Genomic DNA, 19,550 nt, shown 5'->3' with positions numbered 1-19,550 from the left:
ATTTGAGCGGTCAGTCGATCCGCAAAAGTTTGATCGTATGAGAAGCAGAACCTAAGGCATTCGGTGAAAAATCGCCCAAAAAGTGTGAGTTCAGTGGATATTTGAACAAGCAAACGAGTATAGTTTTAGCAGGAAATGTCAAAAGTAATCAATAAATTATAAAATCAAATCAAATCGTTAAATCAATTAATTAAATCAAGAAATCAGAAATCATTTAAGTACAACTCATTTTATTAATTACTTTTTTCCCTATTAAATGCTTTTTTCTCAAGTTTAGTATAAAACCACTTACGTTTACGTAATTAACCGTATCATCACACCAAATATCATTACACCTTGTGAATATCACGTTACATGACAATTATTTTCTTTTACAAAAATACAAAAACTAAATTACTATAAAACCTCTTCAGAGGTTACCAATTGTACTCCTTTCACCAACTATTTCCCTTTGCACTTGTGATTCACCTTGAAGGATTAATACCCTTCATCTTGATGTAGTTACAGAGATAATTTAACTAAAATTTAACATAACCTTAAATTGCTGTTATCTACAGCCGAGAATTTAGAACATCAAAGATTTGTTTCTTTGTCTTGGCGTACGAGGGTAAAAAGTCCTTATATTTCGCGGTCCAATCGTCGTAAACTTTATCAGACTCTGGCACAATCTGCTTTGTTGTCATGGGTCTTACAGGTCCATTTATCTCAGGTGTCCCCACAAAGTCCACAAAACAATCCTTAGAGTCTTCACAAGGAGCGTTATCTAGCTCCAAGAGAACCACTTCGGTTACTGCCTTACCCGAATTTAGGATGCTCGCTGGGACATACAGGGTGACCTGGGGTCCAACAACTGGCCAATACCGTCCAATGTTGAATCCATTTACAAAAGCCTGACCCTGCAAGGTAAAAGCATGATAAAAGATAAGACAGGTTTCAAATTGATCAGCATGTGACATCCTTACACTGATAAAAAATTGAGAAGTACATAGTACTGACTCTATACACATATACGAGCACGGTTGTACAGCAAAAAGAAAGGAGTGACTGGAGGGATACTTTACGCCCCATCCTACCCTGTCGAAAACGTGAAAAAGCCATACCACGCTTCCTTATTAAGTCACGGTTTATTCCCTTGATATTACAATTCTATTTACAACGCATCGGTTAACTCCAACTCGCAGCTCCTCGCTTATTCGGAGAAAAAAGACATTAAAAGCGTTGCATTACAGGCACGTGGAACAAGGCCATATATGGGCGAAAAACACGTGCCGCATACATGTTGTTTGGTTATGTAATAGACAAAAGAAATCACTTATAATGTCGATCAAATTAAGGCTAATTAACGTATCGTACAGTTTCCAATAACCCGCAGCCGCAAAAACAAGTGAGAGGACTGAACTAAAAGTGTTTGTCAACCTCAGCTAATAAATACTGCTTCTTTTAATTACATATACGTACAAAGTAACCAAATTAACACTTTGCATTCTATCCTACGAGCTAAGCAATTGTCTATCTTACCTTAAACCAACCAGGAAGTTTGAGAAACGTGTCCATTGGAATACCATCTGGAGAAGGGGGGATGTTCCCGGAGTAAAACGATGGAATTTGAACACTACTCTTGCCATTAAGCTTGGTCAATGAAGACTTTTTACCACCAACAAAATCGTCCAAATGCAACGGGTAGATGGTCCAGTTTCTGAGGACCACGCTATTGAGGGTCACGTTTCCAAGGATTCCTTTTGGGTCTTGCAAATGGGGGCCGTAGTTAATACGGCCCATATTTTCCACTAGGATGTCCAGAGTTGCGCCCTCTTTGACTTCTATGGTGGCATTGGTCTTTCCACCTACTCGAATGAGTGTTACTTGACGGACCTGTAAAAAAGGAACTGAAGATGTCATATCAAAGGAAATATCAAAGAAATCTTACAAACTATTAGAAAATACTGTTTACGGGACATCAAAGATTTGATAGAAACCTCGCTGTGTCGTGTTAAAGGGTTGCCCTTCTGGTAAAAAGTGTCTCAAGGCTCACAGACAGTTTTGTTGACTTCGTGGTTACCAAGGCTAACCCTAACCCTAACCCAGGGCAAAATGGGGTGCAGTTTGCAATGATGGAAGCCGCGGAATGTTTATAGAAAATTCCAGGTTGACAAGCAGGACTCGCACTTTCGAGGGGATGACAATGAAATTGTGAATCAACAACATTTCTGCTACAAACCTGGCTAACAAACACAATTCCTCTGTCCCTCAGTCCAGGGATTCTTATATTTGCTGTTGGACGACTGAGGAGTATCAACAATATTTCTGCTACAAACCTGGTTAACAAACACAATTCCTCTGTCCCTCAGTCCAGGGATTCTTATATTTGCTGTAGGACCACTAAGGGGTATCACTGTTCGATACAGGATGAATCCATAATTCAACCCAATCTGCTCCATACTTAAAGTATCATTCCTCAAAACAGGACCAGATGGTGTGAGGAAATGCAGAACATCGAAAACTGAACTGATCTGTAATTAAATATAAAACTTATGATCACCCCGAAGAAAAAATCTGCACAGCCTCCTATGTTACCAACACGCAGTGTGGACCTCTCCCTCTTGAAATAATTGCAAGATAACCATCGGCGTAAACAATCTTAAATGTAATGACTTTTTATCGACCATTCCTTCAAATGAGCTGTTAAGCTAGCAAAGTGTAACACATCTAAGTATTGCTTCGCCGTCGGCGTCCATATGGTGCGCAAATGGATCAGTCTGCCGAGAACTATGGTCGGAGTTTTGAAAAGTCTAAGAGCGAACTTACACGTCTTTCAACCCGGACTCAGTTATTTTTACTGATTATATTATTATAAATAAATATATAGATAAATAACTAACTGCAGACAGTACTGTTTCGGCGTTCTGGGCCTCATCAGAGCACTGAGTGCTGATGCTAGGATGGGGGAGAACCGATATGGATCCCCAAACGATCCCACACTTGTGGTATCGTCTAAGCCATACCAGAGTGCTCAAACTAGAAGAGGCTAGTGAGCTATGCACAATGCTAGCGGCGATGACTCATCCCACAGTGCTCAATTTGGACATGAAAGCAGAGCTTTGTATGCAAAAGAGCTATATCTAACTGCAGATAAATAAATATAGATAAATAAATATATTGATATTCTTGGGTAATTTTGGTTTTATCAACTAAGTTGATAATGTAAATTGGCCACCGTATAGAGTTTCAAAGCTGACGTCTCCAGCGTTAGCCCTTCGCCATTCGCTCTGACGATATTGACAAAACCAAAATTAAATTGTTATACTCCCCCACCGACACAGCACCGCGTCCTCTTTAGAAACTTACCCCCTTAATAGATATTTTTAGTTCTAGTCTTAGGATACCAAACCACAGGAAGCTAAGGGTCTCCAGGCCTCCGTGACTCAACTCCTTAAATTGCCATTCGCTCTGACGAAGGGCTAACACTGGAAACGTCAGTTTTGAAACTCTTTATGGTGGCTAATTTACGTTATCAACCCAGTTAATAAAACCAAAATTACTTTGTTATACTCTTCCACCGACGTAGTACCACAGCTTTTTATAGAAACGTACCCAGTTCTAGTCTCAGATACTAAACCACAGGATGGGTCTCTTAGCCTCGGGTACTTAACTCCTTAAATTTGTAATCATTACGTCAATCCACACAATAGCGCTGCAAAGGAACTTCAGTATTTCCATGATGTAGTGACAAAACATACAAGGAGAAGCTGAGGATACTTACTTTGGTCATATTGACTTTTCCATATGCAAACTTCCGTGTGGGGAGAGGGAGAGGACCTGGGGGGACTGTGGCATATTTACCGATGGTTTCCATGATTACAAAGTATTTTGTAGTTGGGTCTCCCGCTTCTGTCAGTGGAGCATCATAGTCATAGCTGGTAGGCTGTGGTTGGAAGACGCGACTATCTTGATAGCCATTGGCTCCTAAGAGTTGATCAAACAACAAGTACAATTCAATCCCTCACAAAGAGGTATTTATTAATTTTCAAGGGATATTTTTCCTGTGACACAAAACTTTGCCTCATGGCAAGAGCACGAGACCCTTTAATGGAAAGTGTTGTGTCCATTACAAGACAATTTTACCCTCACAAAGCCCCTCTTCATGCCAGAGTGGTTTGTGAATTGGTATGCTCAAACTGTCAGAAAACGTGAAAAAAAAAGGCCTACCCAGCAGTCCCTCATTATTAGCGCAGCAGGACACGCATTTCTCCCCCCTCCCCCGCCCCCACGGAAAGATTTAATACGGGTGGGGACAAGTTTCTAGGCCTGGCTCTAATCATTAGTGCTAGACCCATGAAGACCTCTTAATGGCTAGTGTTGCTCAAGCCTCATATTTTTCTAGTGCTGTAATAACGTGAGCCTGCTCCCAGGCGACCTAAAAAACTTTCCTTCAGTAAATATTTCATGTTAAAGCTGCTGTAGAAAATCTCTTTCATTTTCAAATTTCAGTTTTTCTCTTCCTCTCCCTCCCTTCGTATTCTATTCGCATTCACGTGCAGCGCGCGTAATTTCACGAGTAAGCCAATCACGTCAAAGAGTGCTAATCTTGACATTGAAAACTGACGTTGACATTTACGCGTACTTTTGTTGTGCTTTGTGACTCACCATTCATGAAACCAAAGTTGGTGCCACCTTCAAACATGTACATATTAACAGAGGCATTCAGTGCCAGAATTTTGTCAAGGTAAAATGCAATTTCTGCCGCATCCCTTGTCTGATGTTGCTCAGCCCAGTGGTCAAGCCACCCAGGATAAAACTCAGAATTCACCAGAGGTCCGTGGGATTGATATTTTCGCAGGAGGGCAAAGGGTACTGCGGGATCAACACCTGTGAAAGTCAATGAGATTTATTAATAGATACTGAAAGAAGGTAGGACGTTGAAGGCGCGCCCTGATTGGCCACTCAAATTCTACACATCCTTTGCCAGTCATCTCTGCGCAACTCGTGCGAGATTTGCACCTGCAAATATTACAATCGTTACAGGAAATAATGAGTTAACATCACCTTTTTGTGCTATGATATCTCACCGTTACAATACATACTAAAACAACCACTCACTTCAGCGTCGGTGGCTAGCGGCGGATATTTATCTTGCTGCATCACGGTTCGGTAATTATCCGCCACTAACCACCTCCACCTTGATAACAATTGTTGATTAAGAGTCAAATATCAAATATCACACAAGGGAAAGGCTGACTTGGATTTTTAATTCCAGCGAAGTCTGATTTGTGACCACAAACTACGAATTCTAATGGTAAGACTGAAAAGGTAACTCCATACTAAATGACTGTCAGCCATAATTGATCGGCTCTATTCATTTAAATTAAGAGGGTAAGTTTTCGTCGGTGGGGTTAGCAAGGTAATTTACAATTTCAACCTAGTTGATAAAACCAAATTACTCTTAGACTATTCATTTAACAATCTACACCCTGACATCAGTATGCATATTCTCCATACTGTTCACTATACATTTCCTAAGGTGCTGACAAGGAGAATTTGTTGAACAATCAAGAGCTTTTTGATTAGAGATCATTCGCTTCATTCTCGTAACCTTAATGTGTGATTCAACTGTGATATTGTAAGGAGAAATTAGACAATGGTGAAAGTTTAAAAAATCCACATTGATATTTACCTGCTCCAAAATCCACAGTAGTAAACAGAGTGGGTAGGGATCCACACTCCAGCATTTTATCGTTAGCACCATCATTGGTAAACAGAATAACGTCTTTACCAAGATGTTGTTCAAACACCTCTTGCAGGTGCGTCATATACTGGTGGTCACAGGTGAAGTAGCTACCATATTCATTCTCTACCTGTAAAATTGTATCCAAAATCATTTACCCTGAGGGTGGTAAAGGTATTTTCTTGATTCGTGAATGGCTTATTTTTTTTTCCCTGTGAAACGTGAAATGGCCTTTTTTTTGCTCGTGAATCGTGATTTCATTAGTAGCCGTGAACCGTGATTTTCCAAAATAATTCTCCGTGAAATGAGAAAGAAGTATTTAATTCGTCATGAACCGTGATGTTGGTTGTGGTTTCGACGGTAATCTACAATGGCCGTGAATTGTGAAAGGGCCAATTTATTTTCCGTCAAACGTGATCTTGACCCCCCCCCCCCCATCCTTTACCATCCTCAAATCTCTACACCTTAACACCAACATGCATATTCTCCATACTGTACTATATACATTTTTTAAGGTGCTGACAAGGAGAATTTGTTTAACAATCAAGAGATTAGTTGGTGATCATTTCCTTGATTCTCGTGACCTTAATGTGCAATTCACGGGGGGATATTGCAAGGAGAAATTAGATGCTGGTCGCTCTTGGGGGTAATAATAGTGCAAAAATAAAAACAAAATTGTTTCCAAGACAAATATAATGCAACAGGATACATTTATATAATTATTCTCAAGTGGTTATTACTAAATGGATTGTATTGATAATGTTCTTCCATCTGAAGAATTTCACTTTGTTTTCATTTGACCACACAAGCACAGAGACCTACTTTAAATGCCATGTATCTATTGTGACAGTCACAGTGTCCTAGAGAGGTTAATGCACTGCATGGACTATAAAGTGAGAGGACCCAGTTTGACCTTTTCCTCAGAAATTGCACTGCATTCTAAAGCAAATAAGCACTATACTCTTGCAATGCTAATATCTCCAACCAAAACTATTAATGGATACCAGCTACCAACTGTCTGGGGGAACCTGATAAAATTTTGAGAGGAAACCTGCTTATTGGATTGGCTCATATGTGCTCCATCCAAAGGGATTACTATGACCTTGCTTACTTCTTGCTACAGAAACCTGGATATGCTTGAGCCAGATAGCATAGTCTCCTTTGCAGCTGTTGCTAACAGTAGTCTTGTCACACAATACACTCTCCAGTGACGGATCCAGGGGGAGGGTCGGGGGGGTCCGGATCCCCCTTATCAGACCTAACGCTGACAACTTTGAGACTGAAATTCTTACATCGACAGGATCGTAGATCAATTTTTAACTGGCTGATTTTTTTAATGAATCCAAGTAAACAGTAGGCGGTCAAGGAATTATAAGGTACAACTGTGACTAGTGAGAGGGGCTGTGGTGGATGTGGGAGAGAAGTAATCTGCCTCAAAAGAGTCCAACAGTCCTTTCTGAACCAAAGTTTGAACCCTCCCAATAAAAAATCCTGGATCCGCCCATGAAGAGACCCCTACAAAAGAGAGTGTGTTGTGTGATGAAACCAAACGACCCCTGTGAAGGAGACTACCATGATAACAGCTAGGCTAACATCTGTAAGCTTTTGTTTCATTTTATTGATCATCAGTATGTGCCATTTGTTATCAGTGATGACATTATCTTCATTGTAGTAAGCTCTCAGAGCCCTCTTATATCATTAAACAGATTTGGTTATTTGTGAGTGGAGCTTGACTGCATGACTTATAAAAGCATGCTGGCCAGTTTTTGATCCTGGAAGCATTTCAATTGTTAATTGGCTGCATTGATGACTTCATTAAAGGAACAATGGTTCCAGAACTTATAAAGTGCTGTGTGCTGGCAGAAAACTTGCTTGAAAACTGTAAAATACTAGGCTCAAATTTAACTGTAAATGTCACCTTTCAAACCAGCAGTCTAAATCCCACAGGTATCAACGAACGCTTTTCATTCCACTAACTTATTCGTGTTTATCTCGTTGCCATGTTCCCACCAATAATGTAGCGCCATTTTCTGCCTTTAAAAGCACACACAACCCACAATTCCTCTATTCACTCCGACGAAGGGCTAACGTTCGAAACGTCAGCTTTTCTAATCGTAACAGTGGCCAATTTACCATTTCAACTTTGTTGATATATTCAAATTATTTCGAATGTAACCAGTTACCTGAACAGCAATGATTGGTCCACCACTGGCATACAAAAGTGGCTTTAGCTTCGGAAGTAAGACACCCATCCAGCGATCCACTGCGGCAATATAACCTGCCAAGAAATTATAAACGAGATCTGTACAGTCCTGAATGACTAAATGTAATGTTTTAGATTAAGTATATACTAGTAAGTGTTTTAGCACTGACAGTATCGCTGCCCTTTTACGTTGTTAGGCAGTTGTGTTCTCTCTTCTGTTTAAAGTTTCATCTGTTTTCTATTAGAATCTGTTGTCATTAGTTACTGGACTAAAGTTTGGAAAATTGCAGCCATAGCCTGCTTGCAGGCCGTAGCTTGTTTTCAAGGGAAAGATCCAGTGCGACAAATATACGGTCACCATATTGGATAGGTGGAAGACCTAGGATGAGTGACAAAGTAAGGGGGAGAGGGAAAGGAAAAAAACCCTCCCCTTTCCCCCTTCACTTTGTCATCCCTGCTTTTTTCACCTATCCAATTATTTTATGGTGACCAAATATTTTCTGCCCTGAACCAGTAACTCCCCTTTAAAAACAAACTATCACCTCCAAGCAGGTTATTACAGGCTTAGCATTCCATTAAAAATCATTATAGCACATTGACAACGTAAATGAACATAACACCTGTCTTTGGCAGGTAAATTGTTTGTTTTACTGGTTGCTAAACTATTTTCACTTAGTATTCTCAGTCTTGTAAGGTTTTGTAAATTATATAAATTAAAAGAGTATTAACTAATCTTCATCATTACTTAATATTATGAATTTAACTATGAATTTATTAATTGACTAGGAAAGATAATTTCTCTTCAACCTTTGTCTGTTGATGATCTCAACTTTGCTGTTGTGTAGTTTCGAAGCAGCCAGGGAGGAAAGCCACCCTGGAAGTTGACAGAGACATTATAATTATCATTGCTAAATAAAAAAAAACAATTATGAAATTGATAGTTTATTTTTAAATCCTTAACTCTGCAGATTGGAACTCCAATCTCATGTCAACTTAAGTATGCAGCTGATAAAAATTCTGAAGGCCTAGCGCAGAAATTTAAAATGCAAGCCACTGTGGCCTAATAACCGAAACATTTTTTTTTTTTTCAAGGAATGCATAGCACAAAATGAACTCAGACTAATCATTCATTTGCAAAAACTACATTTGTGGAAGGGAAAGCAAGCTTGAGGACACATTTGTCTTTTGTCTTGGCACTTAGGAAATATTCAGAACATCCTTGGAAATATTGACTTCAAAAAATGCTGAAACTTATCCAAAGCTGTGCTCTAAGAAAAATTGAAGGGAACCTAGTGATCTGAAACTGTAAAATCCAGGGTGCCCACCATATACTTCCTATGAAAAAATTAAGGTTCCTCAAAGTCACCAAAGAGCAAAAGTTAGGTGCCAGGAGCCACTGCTAGACCACAGCTCTGATCTGAGGATATAAAATCTCATTCCTAGCTTTGACTTGACAAGTATACAGTCATGCAATTGAAAGGTAATAATTAGGTGCTACACTTATGATCCATGGAAATTTAAGGCCATTACTCACCAGATCCCACTCAGCACAAATATATGGACCTGTTCATGTACAATGTAAAATGGTAAGCTGTCTTATTAGTAACTCATGACAAAGTTTTAAAATTTCTACAAGGAATTATTGAATATCAAGTAGATTAGGACTGTAATGAACACTACTAAGAAATTGTGAAAATAAAACCTAAAAAGTATTTAGGCCTAGCAGTTGAACCCATGATCTCTATGAGACCAGCATGGTGTTCATGAGTTCAACTCATGTCACTCACAAGCCTAAATTTTTTTCAAGCTTTATTTTTGCTGCTGCTTATTTTTTAAGTAGTGTTCATTGCTGTGATTGGAAGATCACTAGCTACCATCTTCATTTATTAATATCTTGTCCACTAACCTGCCCTAACAATGACCAGAAGTCCCGCTGACTGAGCCATCTGAATGAAACCAACCAAATCATTACTTCCTTCAAAATCATACTTTCCTTCCTGAGCCTCATGCATATTCCAAGCAACATACCTATACACATTTGATAAATAACACAAGTTAAAACAAAAATTGATTTTTTTTGTTTGCGTTAATTAACCCTAACATCAGAATGCAGATTCTTCAAACTGTTTTCTCTAAATTTCTAAATCAATAAAAATCCAATGAACTGGGGTCAAATAAAGTAGCAATTATACCCATCCTACGGAGTGTAATATTAGCTAGGAAACAGGGTATCATAGCCTATAAATCTTAAAGTGCAATTATTTAATGCTGAAATTTCAAAGACATGAGGTCAAATATAGAACTTGGCTTAAGAAAAATAATGATTTTTCATTTTTTATTGCTGTTACATAGATGAATAATATTGCTACAAAGAAATGACAGGAGACAAAAACTAACCACAAATTCTTCAATCTATAGACAAAACATTCTAACTTGAAACCAAATTCTCTCCTGCTATAATGCAGTTAACGCTGAAGATACTTGCACTAATGGCTATGTACAGAGTAACTCTTACGTTGCCACAGTATTCAAGCCAGCAGATTTCATCTTAGTTAATCTATCCATCCAATGGCATCTCATGATGCGAAAATAGTGCACATCCCCAGAGATAAATCTAAATGGCTGTCCATCCTTGAGAAACTGGTTCCCCTTCAAGTCAGTTGTAAAACTTTTCCTCAAAGCACACTTTTTCTTCTTTTTTGCTTTCCTTGCTGTGGCTGTAATTATTGTTGCCAGTAAAATGACAGCAAATGAAAATGACCATGAAACCTTCATGGCATCAACTTTTTTTTTTTTTTCTGTAGAGGAATATACTTTCCTCCAGGTCAATTAAATCCCTTGAAAATTTAGAGAATCTAGCTGCATGTTCATATATACTATAGATGGCGCTTCTAAGCCTGGGAGGTTTTAAAATATGAAACAAAGCACTAAATCATGATCTTTATTTAACTAATAATTTATTGATGAATGAGCTGGTTGACTTGAAAAGGTACTAATTAGAGCACCATTCATGTTTTTAGTTTGTCACTAAACCACCTGAAATGAGACAATTACAAACGCGAAGAGGAGGGTGCAACAAGCAAAAGGTGGAAAAACTTCGTGGCTCTTTTCGTGGTGTTATGCAAGACACTTTTTCCTTGATATTTTGTGTCCAAAAAGCTGGTCCGATAGTGGCTCAAGCGATATTATTATCAAGTACAATCTGTCACGAAGCAGGTTCTGCCCTGACATATGTAATTGTTTACTAACTTTGCAAACGTTAGATTCCCCTGTAGGAGCTTGTGACAAGAATCTCTCCGCGAACGAAGCCAGGCGAATTTCACGAATATTTTTCCGCTCTTACTACGCTTTTTTCGTTAGGCCAAAACAAAAATGAAAGCGAGGGCAATACTGGTAGTCAGAACTATAAGAAAAATTACGTGTATCCTCACCAAACTCAGTTTAATTTCACTCAAACCAGTGGGTATTATTGACTTCGCCATGCAGGTCTCTTAGTCTGGATTACATGGGACAACTGATTAACATTTAAACTACAAGTAGCAAGCATATATCTTTTCACTCACGTTTGCAAGGTATTCAGACCAGCGGCTTTCATTTTCGCCAATCGATCTTTCCAGTAAAACTCTGGAACGCGAAAGTAGTGAAAACTCCCCGAAATGTATCGAAATGGTTCGCCGTCCTTGAGAAAAACGTCGTTTTCATAGTCTATCGTGAATGAGCGAGAATATGACGTGTGAACAAAAGAAACAAACAGTAAAATCGCGGTCCACACTGCAGACAACATCGCAGATATCATGGACAGAGCCAGAGGTAGCCGTGGTCCCTGCGTGACAACTGTCACGAAAATAGTGTTCACGTGACAACTGCGAGTCGCAGCGTATAACTTTTTTAAAGTGTAGATCTCGCAACGATGAATCCACATACCAATAGCAAGAATTTTTAAATTTTTGTATTGTTTCCTACACTAACTATTAATTTAGTGCAATAAGGGGCAGCTAAAGATGTTTCAACAGAGTTAGTTCACGGCGTGAACTATACACGCCTTGCACACCCATTGCCAAGGTTTTCTAACCTCCCTTTTTACCTCTTTCAAGCGATAAATCAGAACTGGTCCTTAATCGAAACGATAATTTTATTTATACTTCCAACAGTCAATTCAGATACTCGATTATCTACCTATCTACCCAACTACAATAAAAAAAATGAAAATATTTCAAAAAGAAAAACTTTCTTTCATTCGAGGCCGTGTCTAAACATTTACTTCTTAAAACTCAAAATATCATGACTTAAAACTGTATCGACTTAATTTAGAATTAAAATCGGCTACTCAAGATTCTTGAGTTAGGTCTTTAGGCAAGTTATTCCACTGGGAAAAAAAAAAAAAAAGAAAAGAAGGTTGGCAATGGAAGATGGAAATCGTTGTAGTGCAATAATAATGAGCAATCAGAGCAGAACAGTAGTGAAATAGTTGATGTAGATTTCACGTCAGAAAAACGCAGAGTAGAAGCTAACATGACCTAACTTGGCAAACGTGAAATGGTTTTTTCGAAACCACTCACCGGAGCGTACTGTTAGTGCTTCGAAAAATCGGAAAACTTTATCAAGCTGGCCAGGGTTTCCGGTATCCGTGCTCACGTTTAAACTAACGAATGATAAACTGAATGAATTCCTTCCCCCCCCCACCCCTCCGCCTTACCCCCTCCCCTCCCCTCCTCTGCCACAGCTCTTCTTTGCATCTACTTCTAAGCTCGTCCCCGCGGTATGCGAAATAAGTCTTAAAGACTTGCAGGGAAATAGTGACTTAGATAGCTAAAATAGAGTGAGTATCGAGATCTGTAACTGGAATGAATCGAAACTGAACTAAAATAAATGAGAAATCAATCACCCGTCTAGAAACGAAGACAGGTAGAACATGATATGTTTAATGTATTTGGGGAAGAAATAAAAACTATAAATGTTTCCACTGGTGTGATCGAAGAACAGAGTCTTAATGTCTTATTCTTAGAGGATGAGATTGATTGCTAAAACTTAATATTAATGAATACCTTGTGTATAGATTCCAACAACACAAATGTTGATTAAAAGAATATTATGAAAATTGTTCGTTGAATGGAAAGTGCGAGAATTTTGATTAATACGCGAACCAATCATCGTAATCAGCATCTGACATACGTCTGGATTAGAGTTTTCCACGTACAAGTTGTAAAGTGGCCCGTAAAGCTACATGAAAAAAGATCATCTTGAATGCGGTCGGTGTTGAAGTTCGCATTCGTCTAATGTGTCCACGATCATGGAAGAAAACAAATCAATACGACTCCTTACGGGATGAAACAAAATAATGCAAGATCGATTTATTACTATAGGGGACTCCCCTTTTCTTAGACGACAAAGAATGAACAAAGTTTTCACTTTCGATCAGTTTACTAATATAAAGGAAGTCTTTGAAACAGATTTCAACAGCTACAATACAAGAGCTGACTGACTCTGATTTCTCATACGTTTGCGTTCTCTGACGAACCTTGTCCGCGTTGAAAGCCGAAGGACCGAAGTGGAGTGGATAAATCATAATCATTATGCGGTTATCTTTCCTCTTTCATTCACTTCCCATATTCGCTCTCTTAGCTCATAAAATGATAGGCACAATGGCGGATAACGGCGCCGGTTTGGTCTTAAAAAAGCATTCAGCGGAGAACATTGAAGGCTACTACCGCCAAACAGAAGGTCTCGCTTTGTGCTTTGTCATAAACGAGACCTTTATTGAGTTGAGAAGCGACGGCGACGATGGCAGAACGTTGGCTCACTTTAGGGACCTACAGAATGGAATGTTCCTCTTTCAAATACTGGACGATGTGTTTCTCGGGTAAGTCTTGTGTACGTGAGTGTGTCTGAAGTTGTAGGGGGGCTAAATATTACTTTTTAGGAATCAAGTTTGCGTTAACAAATTAAGGCGGAAACAAAACTATTGCTGTTGTAAGCGGTGTAGATATTAGAGTTTAAATATTTGAATTTTCCGTAAAGAGATAATTTTTTTGTGGTTTTGTCTTTTTCTGTCTTGCTAATTCAGTTATTAGAGGGTAAAAGAGGAAACTCAACGGAAATTTGTTTTGACCGTTCTTTACTTATCGTCGCAAATAAAAATACGTAATGCAGAAACTCAATAATGACAAAAAATGCATTATACTACTTTCGATCTATCAAAAATTCGGCTTTATAATATGGCTCAGTAAACGCCAACAAAGGATATAAACAAACAGGCTTTTTTCAGATCCCTTTGTATGTTTTTTCCCAGAAAAAAAAATTCAATGAAATCGAATGAAATTTTTGGTCTTTGCAACACATTGTCAGTGACTTTTACTATCATCTGGAATGCATCCCGAACCTTTGACGCACTGGTTACGCTTGACTGTAATTTGACACATGAAATTACCATGGAAATTTTAGATCATTCTTCTCAAATTTGATATTTTATCAAAAAATGAATTGACACGTGTCCTAAAAGCAAAAGGAAATTTACCAAGCCAAGCTAAAATTGAGGCTAGAAAGTGATGAAATCCACACGTAATAACAGCGCTTCATTTCTTTCCAATGAAAACTTACCAGGAGTAAATATTTGGAGTCAATAGTTAAAATTAAAGTAAGGAATCGAAATCTGTTGTCTGTCGAGCAGGGCGGGTTTTGACTGATTCGTCCCATGCCATGGCGTTGAAATATCAGGCGGGCGCAAAGCGCCAGGCGACCAGCCACGCGTGCTACCGTGTTAATGTGAAAAAAAAAAAAAAAAAAATAATAATAATAATAATAATAATAAACATAACAAGCTGAATGATCTGCAAATTTAAAACTCTTTCTGCAAAGGGAAAACTACATTTGGTGACGTGGCTTCATTTTGCATGCCGGATGATAGCTGACTGATATTAGTTTTGTACCTTTTTCAATAGGAAGAAGTCGTCTAAATTTCCCGTACATCTCAAGTTAAACCCAAGGAGACACAGCAACCTTCAAGACCTTCACTGGAAGGAAATCTTTGACCTAAAACACGATCATCGCATGACAAACAGCGATTCATTTGCTGAAAACTTTTATTCGGCATTGAACCGGCTAAAGAACACAGCGGAGCATGCGTTATTGCACTCCCTGTTGACTGACTTGGAAACGAACGTAGATAATCACCTGCCCTTGATGAGGTTCCAGATGCTTGCCATGACTTTGGCACCAAAATACAGCTCCAATGATAGCATTGTCCCAGAACGACATGTACGCTGGAGCAGTGACGAAGGACAGTACAAGGGAGGAGAGAGTAAGTTTGAACACGTTCGAAGCAGCGTGACACGTGAGAAAAGAACTCTTTTTCAAGAAGAGAGTAAGAAGTCTTGTCAGGATTTAAGATCTGATCCCAACCATGATGATTGCCTAGGAATGTGTGGCCCCGATTGTAAATGTTGGTACTATGTTTGTGGAAATTGCTGTCGAAATCAGCTTTGCTTTGAACACGACCAATGTTGCCGACATGACATGGACTCCATAGACTGCCTTATTCCGGTTATTCATACAATGAGCTGTGAAAACGGGTATGGTGGCTACCCCAGCTGTCTAAAATAAGTTCAATCGACACTGCTCGCATCCTGTAGATTAGTCCGTCGGGAGACCACCTTCCAGCAACACATCTGGATTAGCCAATTAGAAAATTCCCCCCCCCCCTCCAACTACATTGTAATCTTGAACACGTGCTTAAACTAGTTTGCAGAATGGAAGGAGTTTTTTTATTAAATATGCACGATCACAATTTTTCAACCTTCAAAATTTAGGGGCGTCAGCTAAGTACTGTTTAACTGAAAACCAGATTTTACTTGTCAAATTGTTAGCTTTACCACTCGCGAGAGTAACTTATTTAGGGGCCAGTCATTACTTTATCGCCTAGAGTATAGGGGGGGGGGGGGTCGGAAGATTTTGGCTGTGTCACAATGACATTTACCTGTTCGCCCCGTAAGGCCCCGTAGTAATCCTCCCCTTGTTGGCTGTCAATTTTCTATATTTGTTAGGGACGAAGGATGCTCCGTCTGTTCCCCCCCTAAAACCCCGCCCCCCACTGAGAACTTGTTGTTTTTGAATGGCAATGGAAAGTAAGACTCGAAGAAAATAGACTATAATGATATCGTGCTACGAATAAGCTAGTCTGCTACAAGTCTTCAATTCAGATTTGGTTAAAGTAGGTTTAAATAATTTGTATAACTATCATATTGTGACTCTCAATGGAGGATACTGATAAAATGTTGTTGCCGCATCATGCACGTTCTCACTTTAAAACAAAAGAACGCAGAAACGCATCGAGGAGAAAACCCCCTCAGCGTGAATAACCCATTTCCGAATTGCCTTAAGCCTCTTTTTCAAAGTGAGTCCTGGTGCTCATCCTTTCGTATGGTAATAAGTTTTCATTCACATGCAAATTAAACTCAATTTCATACGTATGGTTGAGCACCAGGCCTCGTTTTGAAAAAGAGGCCAAATGTAATTCGGAAATGGCCTATTAAATTTTTTAATTCTACTGAAACAATTTAGTGCACCCACAAAACGATCTTAGAGATCAGTCATTATTTACCGCCTGTAGGGGAGGGGGGGCAGGGGGTCGGATGAATTTGGTTGTGTCACGATAAATTTTTCCTGATTTGCCCCCCTACCCCGAAGGCTACAAACTATTCTTGTGATTCCTTCCTCTCATTGGCAGTTAAATGGCAATCAGTTCCCCCTTTAACTCTGTGAGAGACGCCTGATCCCCTTCCATTCCCCTTGAAAACCATGCCTAAAGTTGATGACCGCTGACTATACTCATGTTCCTGTAAGGGAGTTAAAAAGATTAACAAGAGAATAGAAATTGTATAACACTACTACAACATTGACGGAGTGTTACAAATCTGCGAGCCAGCGAGCCATGCGAGCCAAGGGGCGAGCCATGCGAGTCATGCGAGCCTCAGTCAAAATGTTAAGAATTTTTATTTGTTACATTTATATTCGCATGAGAACACGAACAAGAGCAACGGAACAAGATAACTCTGATTCACTAAAGAGCGAAGCTGTTAAAATTACGCGATTTACTCACCATTCTTGACGCCAATACACGGAGTTTCCCTGGAAGTACTGTTCTCTTTTCTCTTGAATGATTTTCCACGTGGATATCAATGAATTACAGGAGTCAATGGATTACCACTCAACAACCCATTCGAGTAGCGGAAGGGGGTGGAACCGTACGTTTTCCTCAGAACTTTAATTAATTTTTGTCGCACTGTTTTTATTTTTTGCGGATCCTGAGCGATTTGAATAGATAAAATTCTCTCTAAATAACAAAAATATGAAACGAAGAAAAAAATTCGTCCAACTCAGGACGGCCATTACTATGACGCAAGACTTGGCACGACGTACTGAGATGTTCAGAGCGTTAATCATATATTTCCATCCGAGATCCTTTGCAGTCGTTTGTTTTGTTTTGGAATCGCGCTATTGTTAAATGGTGAACTCTGATAGTCATTCACAAACACTATTAAAAAGAAAAACAAAGATTTGGCGAAGAACACAGTAAACAAATTTGCAGCTAAATATTTGAGACTGAAAAATCATAAATCGAGTCTGTGTATAAAACTTGTACAAAGCTTACCTGATGTTGAAGGAAATTGTTCGGCTTCAACACTAAATAAAATATGAACAAATAATCAATATTGGCCAAAACTGATTTACTTTACGCATTTCAGTAATAGAATAATGACTTGTACAAATGAGATCGTTTACATGCGTATCTCAGGATCTCAAGTAAAAATCAGTCAAATAATTATTCTCACCTCGAAAAAATCTCCCGGAGTCTCTAGTTCCATCGTAGGAACAATGCAATAACATTTCTGCAAAAGCACTGTCTGTAGTGTTACCGAAACCCATGGTTGTTTTCCTTGCCCTCCATAAATCATACACAGACTCTCGAAGTCGAATAACCTTTGCCGAGCCGGGCAGACTCGGCCTTCCTCTAGACCGCTTCTTCGGCGGCATCAACTTTTCAAATGACATTTTTCACCGTCATACATGTAAGAATTAAAAACTATTTACTGATATGGATACTACGATAGTTTGTTGTTCGCACATGATTCAAGATGGAACTTTGAAAGTCCTAATTAGTAAGGTGGAAGAAGATATCAAATCGATTCCGCAACTACGAGGAAAATAGCGTATTTTTCATATATGAAAAATGATCCGGGCGCGCAAGGCATCTTGGTTGGAAATGGGCTTTTAAAATTAATTTCCCAGGGAAAGAGAGAGTACCCTGGGAGGGAGTTTGTACCGTTTACACTCGTCCCCAGGATCATCTCCGCTTTCAGGATGGCGGGCGGGCGGACGGTTTATATCGGTTTAGTTATAGTCGGGCGCGAAATGATCGACGACCTCCCAGACCTTGGACCAGTCAAAGAAAAAAAAATACTCGCAAAAATGGCTCGCATGGCTCGCAGATTTTGCAGACCCCATTGACGGAAGGTGGTGCTCTTAAACCATTTGTGTGGTTTCGTTGGTTTTAAAATTTTTATGCCTTCCCTGGAACATAATTTTGTTCAAGTCTTGTAATTACTAACTGATTAGGTTGTTTATAGTGTCATTAGCAAGTAAACTTTACTATCTTTTTGTTTCGCAGGACTTGAATGAGAGTTTAATAAAAGGAAAGTTAATGTTCATACATCTAAATATGACTTAATAAGGGAAGGGACTTTGAAATTATCACTGAAGTAGTTGGTCTGCTATATTGTATGTTTTTTTCCCTGCCTGTTACATAATTTTCTTCAAACCTTATAATGGGATATCAGATGGGATATCAGATGTCATCTGACAGTGTGTCGACTGCTTGGCATCCTACATTGTAGAGACTGGTAGGAACCTTAACACAAGACTGACTGAACATAAACGAGCGACTAGAAATGGCGATGTAAACAATCACATTTCTGAAGATCGCCAACATATTAGTCACAGAATCCTCACTGGGACTCTGCTAAATGCTTAACATATAGTACCAACTAGTTTCAACGACTGACTCTGGAAAGCTGGTTTACCAACTTAGAACACAGACACATCTCTCAACAGATGTCAACAACACCCGCCTTACCAACGACTCATTAATGACATAAACAAACTGACGAACAATAGATGGATCACAACCGACCAATGACTGTTGACAAACTACACAAATCTTACAGCCAATCGGATCATGGCTAAACTGGCCAATCACGTTCAATGGAGCAGACTTTACAACATCATCAACTGACAACTATTATTTATTCGACTCTGAAGATGACTTCCAACAGGTTGTTGAAATGTCAGTCACTAACAAATTTTCAGAACTTCTCTCACGCGGATGATCACACTATACAAACTATTGATACTCCTGGGTTCAAACTATTTACTTCATAAGAAAAGCTTGTTTTTTTTGTTGTTTTTCTTTTACCTGAGTCTTTACTTTTGCTACTCTTTGTTGTTGTTGATGTACTTTTACTAAGAGAAAAGAAAAATGAGAGATAATTAAATTTGTGGGTAAATGAATGTAATTGTGTTCATTAGCTTTAATGGCAATGGTTAGTGTATTTAGAGACTGCTAGGGTCTTA

At 39.0% G+C, this 19,550-nt stretch overlaps 2 protein-coding genes across 5 annotated transcripts; one reads left to right on the top strand and one right to left on the bottom strand.

The window, feature by feature from the left end:
- Positions 1-213: 213 nt before the first annotated feature.
- LOC148718638 (beta-galactosidase-like) lies at positions 214-11,735 on the bottom strand. 4 transcript variants are annotated; one of them, XM_088741248.1, is made up of 12 exons: positions 11,489-11,732; positions 10,441-10,642; positions 9,832-9,953; positions 9,460-9,488; positions 8,733-8,799; positions 7,906-8,042; positions 5,672-5,852; positions 4,645-4,866; positions 3,761-3,963; positions 2,316-2,510; positions 1,519-1,872; positions 214-896 (listed from the first exon to the last, which is right to left on the bottom strand). In XM_088741248.1, exons 2-12 carry the CDS (start codon positions 10,503-10,505, stop codon positions 552-554), a joined length of 1,920 nt encoding a protein of 639 aa, XP_088597374.1. In that variant the 5' UTR covers positions 10,506-10,642; positions 11,489-11,732; the 3' UTR covers positions 214-551. The 4 variants fall into 4 exon arrangements, with proteins under 4 accessions (XP_088597374.1, XP_088597373.1, XP_088597371.1 ...); XM_088741247.1 differs by lacking the exons at positions 2,316-2,510; positions 10,441-10,642 and adding an exon at positions 2,540-2,599 and having other exon boundaries at positions 11,489-11,735; XM_088741245.1 differs by lacking the exon at positions 10,441-10,642 and having other exon boundaries at positions 11,489-11,733.
- A 1,428-nt stretch (positions 11,736-13,163) lies between these two features.
- On the top strand, positions 13,164-16,813 carry LOC148718637 (uncharacterized). Its single transcript, XM_088741868.1, has 2 exons — positions 13,164-13,785; positions 14,864-16,813. Exons 1-2 carry the CDS (start codon positions 13,499-13,501, stop codon positions 15,522-15,524), a joined length of 948 nt encoding a protein of 315 aa, XP_088597994.1. The 5' UTR covers positions 13,164-13,498; the 3' UTR covers positions 15,525-16,813.
- The last annotated feature ends 2,737 nt before the right edge of the window (positions 16,814-19,550 follow it).

The sequence above is a fragment of the Stylophora pistillata genome, chromosome 12, assembly GCF_964205215.1.
Source record: "Stylophora pistillata chromosome 12, jaStyPist1.2, whole genome shotgun sequence".
In the NCBI taxonomy this organism is placed as follows: Eukaryota; Metazoa; Cnidaria; class Anthozoa; order Scleractinia; family Pocilloporidae; genus Stylophora; species Stylophora pistillata.
The sequence above is the reverse complement of the archived record's forward strand: the minus strand, read 5'-3'. Positions and strand labels throughout refer to the sequence as shown.